Here is a 13083-nt window from a genome sequence, read left to right on the forward strand (position 1 = left end):
TCCACCCTCTGGACTTTGTATGATGGGATCTTTCTTGTCATTCAGATCTCAGCTCAAATGCCATCTTCTCAGAGAAGCTTTTCCTAACCACTCAATCTACATTAGCCACCCACTCACTCTGTATCACATCCCTCATTTTGTTTTTCTCATAACACCCATTATTAATTACCAGTTCCTTACTCAGTTACTGTTTGCCCTAGCCCCACCCCCACATTCACACCTTCCTTGCTCACCTTAGCATCCTTAATGACTGGCACATTGTAACCTCTCAGTAATTATTTGTCACATTAATGCATATGTACACACCTACTTTTCTCTGAAGTCAAATAAGAGAAATAACTCTGCTTAAGTTGTATATTTCTGAAAACAGAGACACTTTATTTTTCAAGCAATATTTTGTAATCTTAGACATCTATGCGCCGTGAAAAACTTTTGATTTATATGAACATACATTTTAAAAATGATTTTGAAAGCCAGAAAACTAAATGATTTACAAATGTTGTTTTACAAGGTGAGTTTATATATCAGATAAGACACCAGGGGCACAAGACCTTTTATTTGCCCAAGTATATCCGAACCTTTGAATGCTCAGTGCAATTTGAGAAGCTTTTATCGAACACCATCTCTGAGCAGGGCTGTGGGCTGAGCACTGTGCGTAGGACAGGCTGTCAGCCCTGCAGGAGCTCCCGATCTAGAGCAGAGAGCTGTGTTCATGGGGAACTCATCACGAGGCACAGTGGTGAGTGTTAGAACGAAGTTCACATTAAGTATCTTGGAGTGGTTCCATAGGCTGATTATATGCATTTTTTAAATTCTCAAACACTAATAGATGTACCATTTTTCCCTCTACAGGCAGTAACAGCCCTCATGGCAGCCCCACCTCTGTAGACAGTAACATGCTGCTAGTCATCATTGTTTCTGTTGGCGTCATCACCATCGTGGTGGTCGTGATCATCGCTATCTTTTGCACCCGGCGCACCACCTCTCACCAGAAAAAGTAAGGACCCCAAATGTGCAGCTCAGAGATTTCTGGTATCTTTTCTTTTACTTCCATGTGACTTCTGTATTTGGAGTGGTACACAGAGTTAAGACATAAAAATACATGAAAAGCAATTTTAAATATTTTAAAAGCAAATGGGGAACAGTTCCTCTTATAAATGTGTATCAGTCAGGAAAAAGGTAGCACACTTCAAAAGGGTTCCAAAAGGGACCATTTACAAAGTCATAGGTGGGCTTGGAGGAAACTAGGCAGGGATGTTCAAGGGCCAGCAGCAGTGATAAGTCACTATTACCCTTAGGCCTGAAGGGGCAAGAGGAGAGAGCTATTTTCAGAGATCTGAAGCAGTAGGCAAGGGCTTCCTGCCAGGAACGTGGTAGGCACTAGAGGTATGTGGCGACTGCCAGCCTCTAGCCCGGCAGAGAGGGGCAAGAGAAGAAACCTCCCACCCTGCAGTCTCTTGCCAGTGCCTACTGTTGGCCAAACCCAGCGAGGATTTACAGAGCCAAGGAGAATAGAGATGCGGAGAGGAGAGTGGGAACCGCCCGACATTGCTGGTCACTCCTTAGGAGCCTATCTGTACGTGCACACAGTGAGCCAGGTGCACGGGAGTCTGTGGCCATTCTCAGGGGCTGCGTCATAGCATGATGCCAGCTGAGGAGAAGATGACCATAGGCCTCTTATTCTAGGTCTAAGTTTAAGAATATTTTTAAAGAAGTGCTACCAAGTGTACAGGTGGGGGGAGCAGGGATTACTTTAATGAATAGGAAAGGATCTTTGATAACCAACTTATCAATTAGATGGTAGCTGTTTCAAAGTTGACAAAGCATTTAGAGACTGTAACCCCTCGTTGGTTCTCGGCACATCCCCCGATAGACCCCTCACTCTATAGCTCACCTGGGCTTCTTCACGGAGCAAGTGGAAGCTGTCAGATGGGAACTACCTCAGCATACCACAGTCAAATATGACACGTTTCTACGTTGGTAGTAATTGTTTCCTCCTCCTTCCTAAGTGTACTTCCTCCTGTTTGAAGCCAGGTCTTCCATTAACCCCGGGATCTCTTGTCTCACATCTATCTAAGACCCTGTACTGGCTGTTACCCCTCTCTCCAGCATAGCTTACTTGCTGTTGGTTCTGTCCCTTCAGTGTTTACATGTACTCAAACTTCTTCCATCTTAAGAAATAATTATAATTATAACCCGCCCTCTACTACACGGTCCTGTGTTACCACCAGCTGCGTACAAACCTCTGCCTTTTCCTTCACCACAAAATTCCTGGAATGCTTTTTTAGACTCACTGTCTGTTCGCTGACTGCTCATACTTTAGTCCTTTCTATTCTTCATTCTGCGCCTCCCTCTTCTCCAAAATTGCTTTTGCTGAGGTCACCCATGGCCTCCATATTGCTAAAGCCAAAGAACATTTTTCAGACCTCATCTTACGTGGTCTTTCAACAACATTTAACATAGTCACCTATCCGTTCCTTCTGGAAACAGTCTCTTCTCTGGTATTGCATGACAGCATGTTCTTCTTCATAGCCCCTCCTACCCACCCAGCCAACAGATACACTCCTCGGGCCTGGGCCTGGACTTGGATGTAGTCTCTTCTCATTCTGTGCTCTCCCCAGGTGATCTTATCTACGCCCATGGCTTCATTTACTGTCTGCATTCCAGCCATTCCTGTGTTTCTATCTTCTCATTTCTTTAAGCTCAGAGCATTTTAAAATGATAGCTCAATATCTGTGTTTCTCACTTGACCAAAAATTCTGAGGACACAGCAGTCTAGCACAGGGTCTGGCATCTACTCAGTCCCTAGTGTGTGATTATGGAAGGGGTGAGTGAGTGGAGCGGCCAAAGCACAAAGGGTAGACACTGTGGTCCCCATTGTTATCTCTGTCTGCTCAGTTGGTGGTCCTAGTGTGGCTGCCTAAAAAGTTGTTCCCTCCCTCTTTATCAGCCATGGACTCTCCCTCTACTCCACTGTTAGATTTCTACTCAATGTTGTCATTTCTCTACTGGTCAGAAACTTGTAGAGAAAACTTCTTTGGAGATTACTTGATTAAAAAATGGGCCAGGAGTTTGAGACCAGCCTGGGGAACAGTGGGAGACCTCCATCTTTACGAAAAATTAAAAATTTAGCCAGTTGTGGTGGCACATACCTGTAGTCCCAGCCACTCAGGAAGGCTGAGGCGGGAGGATCTCTTCAGCCCAAGAGTTTGAGGCTGCAATATGCTATGATTGCACCACTGCACTCCAGCCTGGGTGACAAAGCGAGACCCTGTCACAAAAAAAAAAAAAAAAGCTCTCTTAATTTCTTAACACTCAAGTAGTCACAAGGCAATATTCAAGTATGGTAAGTGTTTCTAAATATGTGCGGACAGAGTGGAGATACATTTACTCTTTCCAAAAGTAAACTTTTTGCCTCTATCTTTTGCTTTTTGGAGGTTTTTTTTGTTTGTTGGTTTGGTTTGGTTTGGGGGTTGTTTGTTTGTTGTTGTTGTTTTCCATTTTTTAGTTTTTGCCTTTGTTTGAAATATCTCTCAAAAAGCTCTTATTAATTTCATGCCTAGGAAACGAGCTGCCTGCAAATCGGTGAATGGCTCTCACAAGTACAAAGGGAATTCCAAAGATGTTAAACCCCCAGACCTCTGGATCCATCATGAGAGACTGGAGTTGAAACCAATCGATAAGTCTCCAGACCCAAACCCCATCATGACTGATACGCCCATTCCTCGCAACTCTCAAGATATCACACCAGTTGACAATTCCATGGACAGCAATATCCATCAAAGGCGAAATTCATACAGAGGTACTATTTCAAGTGCAGATTTTTCCCCAAGTGTTGGGAGGCTGTTTTCATTTAAATCATTTTCCATTTTCTGAGGTTGCCTTAATTCGGTGACGCCTATATGAGATCAGATTGAAAGAAATGCTTTATGGGGGTTTGGTCCGTTTGATGAAGAATAGCTTGTTATGGAAGAGAGGTTCTAGAGATTCTGTTCCTATACGAGACAACCTTCTAGAATCTCTTTTAGGTCTCTCATCAGGCTTTAGCAATGTAATACTCAAGTGTTTGAGGCAAGCTAGCCCACATTTCATTCTATCCCTTCCACTGAACTGCAATTATCATTGTGGTATTCAGAATGTTCTTGGTCTGAATGTTCTTGCAGATATTGCGCTGAAGTATGGTGGGCAGCATTGTGTCATCCACGCTGGCTCTCAGCAGGGACTCCTATGATTCTCTTATAATCATCTTCCTCTTTATTGCACTTCCTACAGAAGTGCTTTGTCCCCATTATGTTTGTGAATTCTCAATCCTCCATTAGAAATGTTTTACTGTTGTGGCTGCTCAGTGGCCTAGGGCACACTTATGTAACTGACCTCTATATTTGGTGTCTAGGGCATGAATCAGAAGACAGCATGTCTACACTGGCTGGAAGGCGGGGAATGAGACCAAAAATGATGATGCCCTTTGACTCCCAGCCACCCCAGCGTAAGTAAAAGCTTCCCTCTGCCCTAGTGCTGCCAATCTGTCCAGTCATGTAGGGGAACAACTATGAATGATCTCTTTGACTTCACTCGATCCTAACACAGAAGATAATCTACTAAAGCTTTGACACCTTGAGGAAGAAGTGCACTTGCCATATTTTATAGTAGATATTATTCTTGAGACGAGCGCCTTTAAGTTTAGGGTAAATAAGCTAAAAGGCCAATATCCCCAGTCTCCTAGGAATCAGGAAGTATCCAGTCTCCCTGAAAGTACATGGCATCTCTGTGGGAGGGATGGGGAAGCGTCCCTGAAGACTGGGGCTGAGGAGAGCCAGATGTCACAAGTATTCCTTAGGCTTCCTGACACATGTTCAGTGTTGATGGGCACCTATGGAATTCTTTTTTTATTAGTAGACTTTATATAATATTTTAGAGTAGCTTTAGGTTTACAGTGTGGACTTTTTAAAGCAACATTTTGTAACCTTATTTGACCCATTCTTAACTTTGATAAGTATAAAAGTTGCTGAGCCTCCTTTAACAACAGTTGAAATGCAACGTAAGTTAAATATTATATCATGATTAAAGACCAAAAAGCAGTGAGACAAACCAATTCTTTTTTCAAACTACTGTGTCCTCTCCCTTGTCACTATTTTCAAGGTAGAGAAGCCTTTCAAAGTAGCTGGCACAGTGGGGCTTCCAGGTGAGGGACCTCTCAGCCATCTCTCTGTCAGCAAGTACCAAGATTCAGGAGCCGTGGGTGGCCTACACACCGAGAGGCATCCCGTGGCACCCGGTACTTGGAAAAGTTCCTCACATCCCCACCTTCTGGTAGAACCTCAAGTATGCAGATGTCTACACTCCCTCTCCCTCTCCCACAAACCATTCACTATACACAAACATGTAAGATACTAGATTATAAAAATCAGCTTTGAAAGGTAACAGCATGTTCATTAATAGGTCATTTCTGCACAAAGTAGCTTATGGGGGCCATGCTGGAAAGAAAGGCCTGGACGTGGAAGTGTGCAGGTAAAGACTGTGCTTTCCCTCTTAGAAGAGGTGCCCTGGGCTTCCCAGGTTTAAAAACACAAATGCCTGAAAAGAGTAACTTAATCCATTCCAGTTGCTTTTGATTTATAAGAAGACGGTAGCATGACTGCTTATTTGTTTTGTATAACTTTGTATGAAGTTTCTACCTGAACTGGCTTATTTTTAAAACTTGTAAAATTTGACTATCTTTATATCTAGATTTATGACTTTTAAATATGTTAAGGAAAAAAGATGTTATACCAGTTGATGTTGTCCCTTTTTTTTCTTTTTTTTTTTTTTGATAGTGAGGAATATTATTTAATTTGTACCTCAACGGTTGGGTGGGTGAGGAGAATCCTTTACCTCAAGAGTCTGAACTCAGATACATCTATGGTCTGTATGGTCTTTAAGTTTTGAGATATCCTTTTTAAAACCCACAAGTCTATAGTGTTTTTTCACAAGCTGAGCTCTGGATCCTGGAATGAGGCAGAAGCCCTGCACCCACCATCCACCTACCTTAGTCTCAAATGACTGGGTGGTGGCAGGAATGGCTTGGTGGTGTCAGGAGGATCTTCAGTACAAGGCTGTGCATAGAAGCTTCAAGTTCAGATTCAGCGGTCACAACTGATTGCCTACTCTATTCTAGGCAGGCACGTTCATATTGCTTTATTTTTTTATTTACTTAATAGACTGGAAATGCCTTATAAAAGAAAAAAGTTAATTTCTTTCTTTTATAAGGCATTTCCAGTCTATACCTAGAACACTTTCAAATTGTACTACCTTATGTAAAAATTGGGATGTTTATTCCCCCTACCTCAGCCTAAATTCTGGAAAATGCTCATTCTGAAGCACCCACTTCTAAAAGCTACCCGTCTTCCCCTAGAGGATATGCTGCCTCCCAGACTTCGCTGAGAACCGTCCTCAGACAGCTTTCCTACATTGTGTTTTGCCCCCAAGGACCACCCGGAGCCTCTGGTCGCTGAGAGCAGCGCATGAGGGAAAGCCCCTGTTTTGTTCCTCAGGTCTTGAGAAGGAGGGGGGGCAGTGCTCCCAGGTCCCGGGTTAGTTGTGCAGCCTGCCTGCTTGCACGTGGCCAGGACCGGAGATAGCTGGAAAGTAAGGCATCCGGTTATTGACTGGGATTTCTCCTCACCAAAGTAAAGTTGAATGGCCCCACAAAGATCCCGGGAGATCCCTGGTGACAGAAGACATTTTTAGTAGGGCTAATTAAGTTGTATTACGAAGTTCATGAAGCCCTTGCTTAGAGGAAAAAAAAGATTCCCTGTGTTCCTAGTCAACCTTGCATATTTGGGGGGTTTAGAGCTGGTTTTCTTGACCTTAAACATCCTGTTTCTACAACTGCTCTAAGGGAGTGCTTGAGAAAAGTTTATTCCCAAACTCTGCACTTCTGATTTTGTTTGTTCATCTCTGGGATCCATAGTAAAGCCGCATGGAAAGTTGTATATGTAATCTCTGACTTCCTAGGAAAGTAGGATGTGAAATCTTTGTGTGGAAATTTCAGATTCTTTAGCTAAATGCAGCAGATTGACTCCTTAGCATGGGAAGGAAAGAGGAAATTAGGAAAAATCCATCTTTTTTAAACGTGGATGGAGGTGGCTGAGCCCCAGAGTGGAAGTAGTAAGAGATGGTGCCATTGGCCTGGTAGCTCATGCTTTTAGTACCAGATTGGACTGTCAGAATTAAATTTCATTTGCATTCCTTTTAAGATACGAAAACTGATTAAACAGCCACTTATTCATTTGTCCTAAATAACCATTACATGCCTCATTCAGCAATTTAAAAAAAGGCAGAATGAATTAGGAATATACTCAAAGGAGAAGGGACTTCTTTCTATCGTTTTAGTGGGACAAAAAATAATAGAAACCTAAGTTATTATTTGTTGACTTATGAATTTATATTTTGTGATGTATTCAAATAGATATTTTTAATAACTCATGTAATCCATGTTTTAATAGAAGAATTGGAAAATACAGATAAACCAAAAGAAAAATATTCTTTGAATCCTGACCATTCTGCCCTGCAAGATAATCACTGTTAACATTTTAGTGTGTATTCCTCAGGTTTTCTTTCCTGTACATATATAGACATATACATGGGAGTGTGTGCATTTTTTAAGAGAAATGTAAAATCAATGGCTAATTGTCCAAATCCAGCCAGTTGCCACCAAAAAGCCAAGGGGGAAAGGTTGGATTGTATGGGAGGTGGGAAGGGGGCACTTTGCTCTTAAACTGTGATTCGTGTGTGTCTGTGCAAGCATGTTAAGCGTTTCTCTGTCTTGTGTTCATTCGCAGCTGTGATTAGTGCCCATCCCATCCATTCCCTCGATAACCCTCACCATCATTTCCACTCCAGCAGCCTCGCTTCTCCAGCTCGCAGTCATCTCCACCACCCGGGCAGCCCATGGCCCGTTGGCACAGCCATGTCCCTTTCAGACAGGGCCAATTCCACAGGTGAGAGATGAGGATCAAGCCCAGGTGGAAAGCATTTCAAAAGAGTTGGCAAGAGGAAATGGGGAAGGACTTGCTCTACTTAGAAGAGGGATTTGGAGTTTTTCTCAGTGTCATTTACTTAGCGTAACGTTTCTGTGACTGACTCAAATTTGCTTCTGTAAAATTCACCCCATTTTTCTCTCTAAGTTTTAAGTACTCAGTGTAAGGTGTCACTTTAGTAAAAACAGCAGTATCTCTAATCACATAAGCATCTCTTGTTCCATTAACTTGCATAATTCAGTCTTTTTTTTTTTTCCAATTTATTTTTTTTTAACCCTCTAATTTAAAAGGGAAATTCACCCTGGGTGATGTTCAGGCACCAGCAGTTGCCCTTGCCTCACAGTCACCCTAATGCCAGGAAGGTCCGTAGGTCAAAAGTACGAACGGCATCCAGGGGTCAGTGGGGCCGCCAGGCACATGGAGCCTGTGCAGATTGTAACTCTCAGGCTGCCTAACGTAACCTCAGTGCATTTAAAAACAGACATTGCCAGACAAACGTGCCCCAGTTTGGAAATCTCAGGAAACAGCATTGTCACACAGTTTTAAGGAAAAAATAGTGAAGGTGAGAGGACAGCAAATGGAATAAATATTATTCTTCCTCATTAATTGAAAATTAATTTCTATCTTCTCAGTTTTAAGCTGCAAATTTAGTAACTTCCCTTATATATAACATATTGTTTTTCCATCATTTGAAACTTGCCTATTAATAGTTATTATATTAATAGGTAGAAACTAAATTTTAGTGGTTTGGGGAAATAAGAGAATGTCAAGTGATTTCCATTTTAAAAGAACCTCAAAATTTTATGCTAGAAGTTTGGGCCACTTATATCCTCTTCTCCTTTAAGTTTTGATCAATCATAAACATACCCAAATCATCAAATGAAGATCAAAGCTTTATTAAGGGATGCCTAATAACTCCCAACATTGTCTAGTCCCAAATCTGTTACCTGGTTTGGAGAATGCTGCTTGAACTCATGTCTAAATTTGGCCTTCCCGCTATCTTGCTCCAAATCCAGGTTTGGGGTCCTTTAGGGAAAGACAGTTTACCGGATAGACAGTTATTCCAGCCAGCTGCATGGAGAACCAAAGTCTGCCTCCTAAACATAGTCTCAGAACAGAAGACCAGAAAGCAGCCTTCCAAACCTGCTCTTAGAAAGGAGGCATTGTGCCCAACCCTGTTTCTCCATTTTTAAGGCCAAGGAATCCCACACACTAGGATGTGGGCCTGCCTGAGAAGATGGCAGGCTCTTCCCAATCAAATTAGCCCCATTCTCCTTCCTCCTGGACTAGGAGGGGCTTGGGAGTTGGAGAGAAGCATGGCAGCTCCTACCCAGCCTTATCCAAGTGATCTGGTGTTGGTAAAAGTTCGCTTCTGTATGGACCTATGCAGAAGTGAAGACAGGAGAAAGAGTACTGATTTGCACTGCTAACAGAGTTCCTTGCTTTCATGACCAGAGGGGATAAGAGAAGGTAAAACTGAAGTGGTAGATTCACTGAAGGTGGGTTTGAAATGTAGAATAAGTACCTGGAAATGATCACAGTTCTCTTACTATTGTATTTCCCCAAGCCCTTATGTTTCTAGAGCTCAGAGCATTGCCACAGCTCTGTACGTGTGGGCTAGGCGGGACCAGAACCCGGCCAGGCAGTCCCTGCTCCAGGGAGCATGTACTGTGTTGCCACCACTTGACACTGGAAGAGCACTCTTCTCTTGTCCAACCAAGTACTTGGTCAGTGTGAACTTTGTGTGTCAACTGTGAGGGACGAGTCGGCCAGGAAAGAGGCTCCTCACCAAAGCAGAAATTTTAGTTACAGCATAGTTTCTGAGTAGACCAGTGATGTTGGCCAGTGTCAGGAAGGCCCAGGCTCTGAATCCGTTTTCACCTTTCCTACCAGCTCTTTGGCCCTCAGAAGCATATACATCACCTTAAAGACATTAGGGCAGTCAAGGTAGGCCTGTGTCCCAGAGCTAACCTAACATACCTGCTAGTACAGGCTGACATGGTCAGGACTTGGGTCCACTTTTCTTTCTCCTCCTTCCTGCTCCCCTTCCTCACCAGCTTCTACCCGGCCCAGGATCACACCGAGTGGGACCAGCAGCTCCCCAGCCTAGTGATTGCTGGCTGGAGGAAGCGTAAGCAGTGAGATCTTCAGCCCACCCCTTTGGGAATGAGAAGTGACCTAGGCCTGGTAGGGTTAACACAGCCAGGCACACTTGGGAGGGTGTGTGAGTCCCTCATCCCTGGGACCCAAGACCTTTAAGCCAAGGAGGTAACACTCATGACTGGCATAGCCTGGCTTCTCAGAGCCCAAGGGAACAGATTCATTACTACCTCAGCAACAAAAGCAGGGAAATATGTTGGATTTCTGCAGATTGCTCACGCATTGCAGTAGTTTTCCCTTATCGTCAGGGAAACACATTCCAAGACCCCTGGTGGAGGCCTGAAACCGTGTATAATACTGAACTTGATATACACTATGTTTTCTTGATCCGATAAGCAAGACAGCTAAGTGACAAATGGGCAGGCAGAGTATACAGCCCGGATACGCAGGACCAAGGGATGATTCACGTCCTGGGTGGGATGTTGCAAGTTTTCATCATAGTACTCAGAATGGTGCATAATTTAAAAAGTTATGAATTATTTACTTCTAGAATTTTCCAGTTAATATTTTTGGATATCCTAGCACTTGGGAGGCCAAGGCGGGTGGATTGCTCAAGGTCAGGAGTTCGAGACCAGCCTCAGCAAGAGCGAGACCCCATCTCTACTAAAAAAAATAGAAAGAAATTATCTGGCCAACTAAAATATATATATAGAAAAAATTAGCCGGGCATGGTGGCGCATGCCTGTAGTCCCAGCTACTGGGGAGGCTGAGGTAGTAGGATTGCTTAAGCCCAGGAGTTTGAGGTTGCTGTGAGCTAGGCTGATGCCACGGCACTCACTCTAGCCCGGGCAACACAGTGAGACTCTGTCTCAAAAAAAAAAAAAAAAATATGTTTGGATAGTGGTTGACCACAGGTAACTCTGGAAAGCAAAACCATGGATAAGGGGAGACTACTGTACTTTTTAAGGTTGAGTACCCGAGGAGTCAAAGAAGCCTTCGGGCTACGTGGTACAGCCTATTGCCCTGACCTGGGTCCTGCACACCTCTCCCTAGGGGTGGGGACAGTCTGCACAGCTCACAATGTTGGAAAGATGTTCCACGTGTGGTCTCCCTGGGCCTTGGTGTAGCTTCTGCCCCACAGGGTGGAGGATGAGAGGTACCAAGCATAGAAAATTAGTATATATAGTACATGGTGGTTCGGAGCATGAGCCTGGGAGTCAGAGTGCAGGGATCCAGATTCTGCCCTGCTGTGTCCGTGGGCAATTTGCTTAACTTCCCAGTGCCTTTGAGGATTGAATGAGCCAATGATTGTAAAGCACCTAGCATAGTGTCTGGCTTAGAGTAAACAGTAATGTACAAAGAAAAAAACGTTAGCCATTATCCAAGCACTGTGTTCAGTACTTTTCATACATTTCATTTAACCCTCAGTGAATTATGTGTTATACTCCCTGTCTTGTAGATGAAGAAGCTGAGACTCTGAGATACTCAGTGACTTTGCCAAATTCACCCAACTAGTACTAAGATTAGAGTCCAGATCTATCTGACTCCAAAGCCAGTGCTTTTCTACCCTACCGAGCTGCCTGTTTTAAGATTGTTATAATGTTCTTCCTGAGTCTTCCCTTCTCCAGGCTAATCTATCCCTATTTCTTTCTCTGGGCCAAAACGCCCCTCATTTGGCGTGATCTTAAAGCTGTGTGCAGACCTCTGGACTGTTTGGTTGTCCAGGTCGTGCTTGAGCTGTGGGGCTTTCGCTCTGGTGAGGCTATGCACCATCCCTGGTGGGCACGAAGGCCTATGACATTGGCCTCTTCTGCCGTGACCACCAGGCCTTGCCAGTAGAGCTTGCTCCTGCCAGGAACCCAGCCAGCCTTGGTGACTAGACATGGTTGTCCATGAAAGGCTACTCTCTAAGACTATCAGTAAATGAGTGAGGATTTTCATTTTCTTTTATACTTAATTATATTTTAACAGAAATAGTCTCAGAAACCTTTATGTGTGCTCCATAATAGGTACTGAGGAGAACTTTAAATCTGTAAAATTGTGACCATTTAGTTATATAGGTGAAAAAATTAGAACAGCTGGTTGAGTACAAAATTGTTTGGGACTCTTTCAGAGTAGACCAATCCTGGCCTTGGCAGTGGTGCTGCTAATCCACCTTCCCTTGACTAGCACTGATCCTCAGTGCTTATTGAACTAGTACAGGGGGCCCCTAGAAATAGCCAAAATCCTAGGATTTGCATATGTTCAATGGCAAAAGAAATGCTAACTTTTAGACTTTCCTGCTGTAGAATCTGTTCGAAATACCCCCAGCACTGACACCATGCCAGCCTCCTCATCTCAAACATGCTGTACTGATCATCAGGATCCTGAAGGTGCTACCAGCTCGTCTTACTTGGCCAGCTCCCAAGAGGAAGATTCAGGCCAGAGTCTCCCCACGGCCCACGTTCGCCCTTCCCACCCATTGAAGAGCTTCGCTGTGCCAGCGATCCCACCTCCAGGACCTCCCACCTACGATCCTGCATTGCCAAGCACACCGTTACTATCCCAGCAAGGTGGGTGAGGACAGCAACACCACTGCAGGGACCCTTTGGCTCAGGCTTAGGACAGAAATCACATTTGAAGAATAACAAAGAAGAATTTGCTTTGTTATTGAAGAATAACAAAGCAAATATCCTCCAAGCTCATCCCAGCAACTTAGGTAGAGTGGTAGTGTGTCATTACCCCACTCAGGAGCATATACCAACCAGAGAATAATTTGCTGGGGAGCAGGGCTGCCCTTTTGAATTGTGTCTGTGTGCAGGGCCCTTGGTGGTAAACTCCAGTGGCATGGGACTGGGCAATAGGTCCGGCCTGCCAAGCCCCCTGGAACCCCCTAACTCCACAAGATGCCTGCAAGCTAGAGAAGGGGTCAGGGAGACCAAGACTTAGACCCATAGGGTGGTGAAACCTCAGAATGAACCTCAGG

The 13083-nt window shown here is 44.0% G+C and overlaps 1 protein-coding gene across 2 annotated transcripts in view; it reads left to right on the top strand.

Moving 5' to 3' along the window:
* Positions 1 to 13083, top strand: part of NEO1 (neogenin 1) — a 196125-nt gene that overhangs the window by 177579 nt on the left and 5463 nt on the right. For both annotated transcript variants that reach the window (XM_045531562.1, XM_045531570.1), the window contains exons 22-26: positions 853 to 997; positions 3564 to 3802; positions 4394 to 4486; positions 7821 to 7979; positions 12407 to 12670. In XM_045531562.1, the coding sequence (XP_045387518.1) occupies positions 853 to 997; positions 3564 to 3802; positions 4394 to 4486; positions 7821 to 7979; positions 12407 to 12670 (900 nt within the window). The remainder of the gene's footprint in view (positions 1 to 852; positions 998 to 3563; positions 3803 to 4393; positions 4487 to 7820; positions 7980 to 12406; positions 12671 to 13083) is intronic.

The sequence above is a fragment of the Lemur catta genome, chromosome 1 (assembly GCF_020740605.2).
Source record: "Lemur catta isolate mLemCat1 chromosome 1, mLemCat1.pri, whole genome shotgun sequence".
Taxonomy (NCBI): Eukaryota; Metazoa; Chordata; class Mammalia; order Primates; family Lemuridae; genus Lemur; species Lemur catta.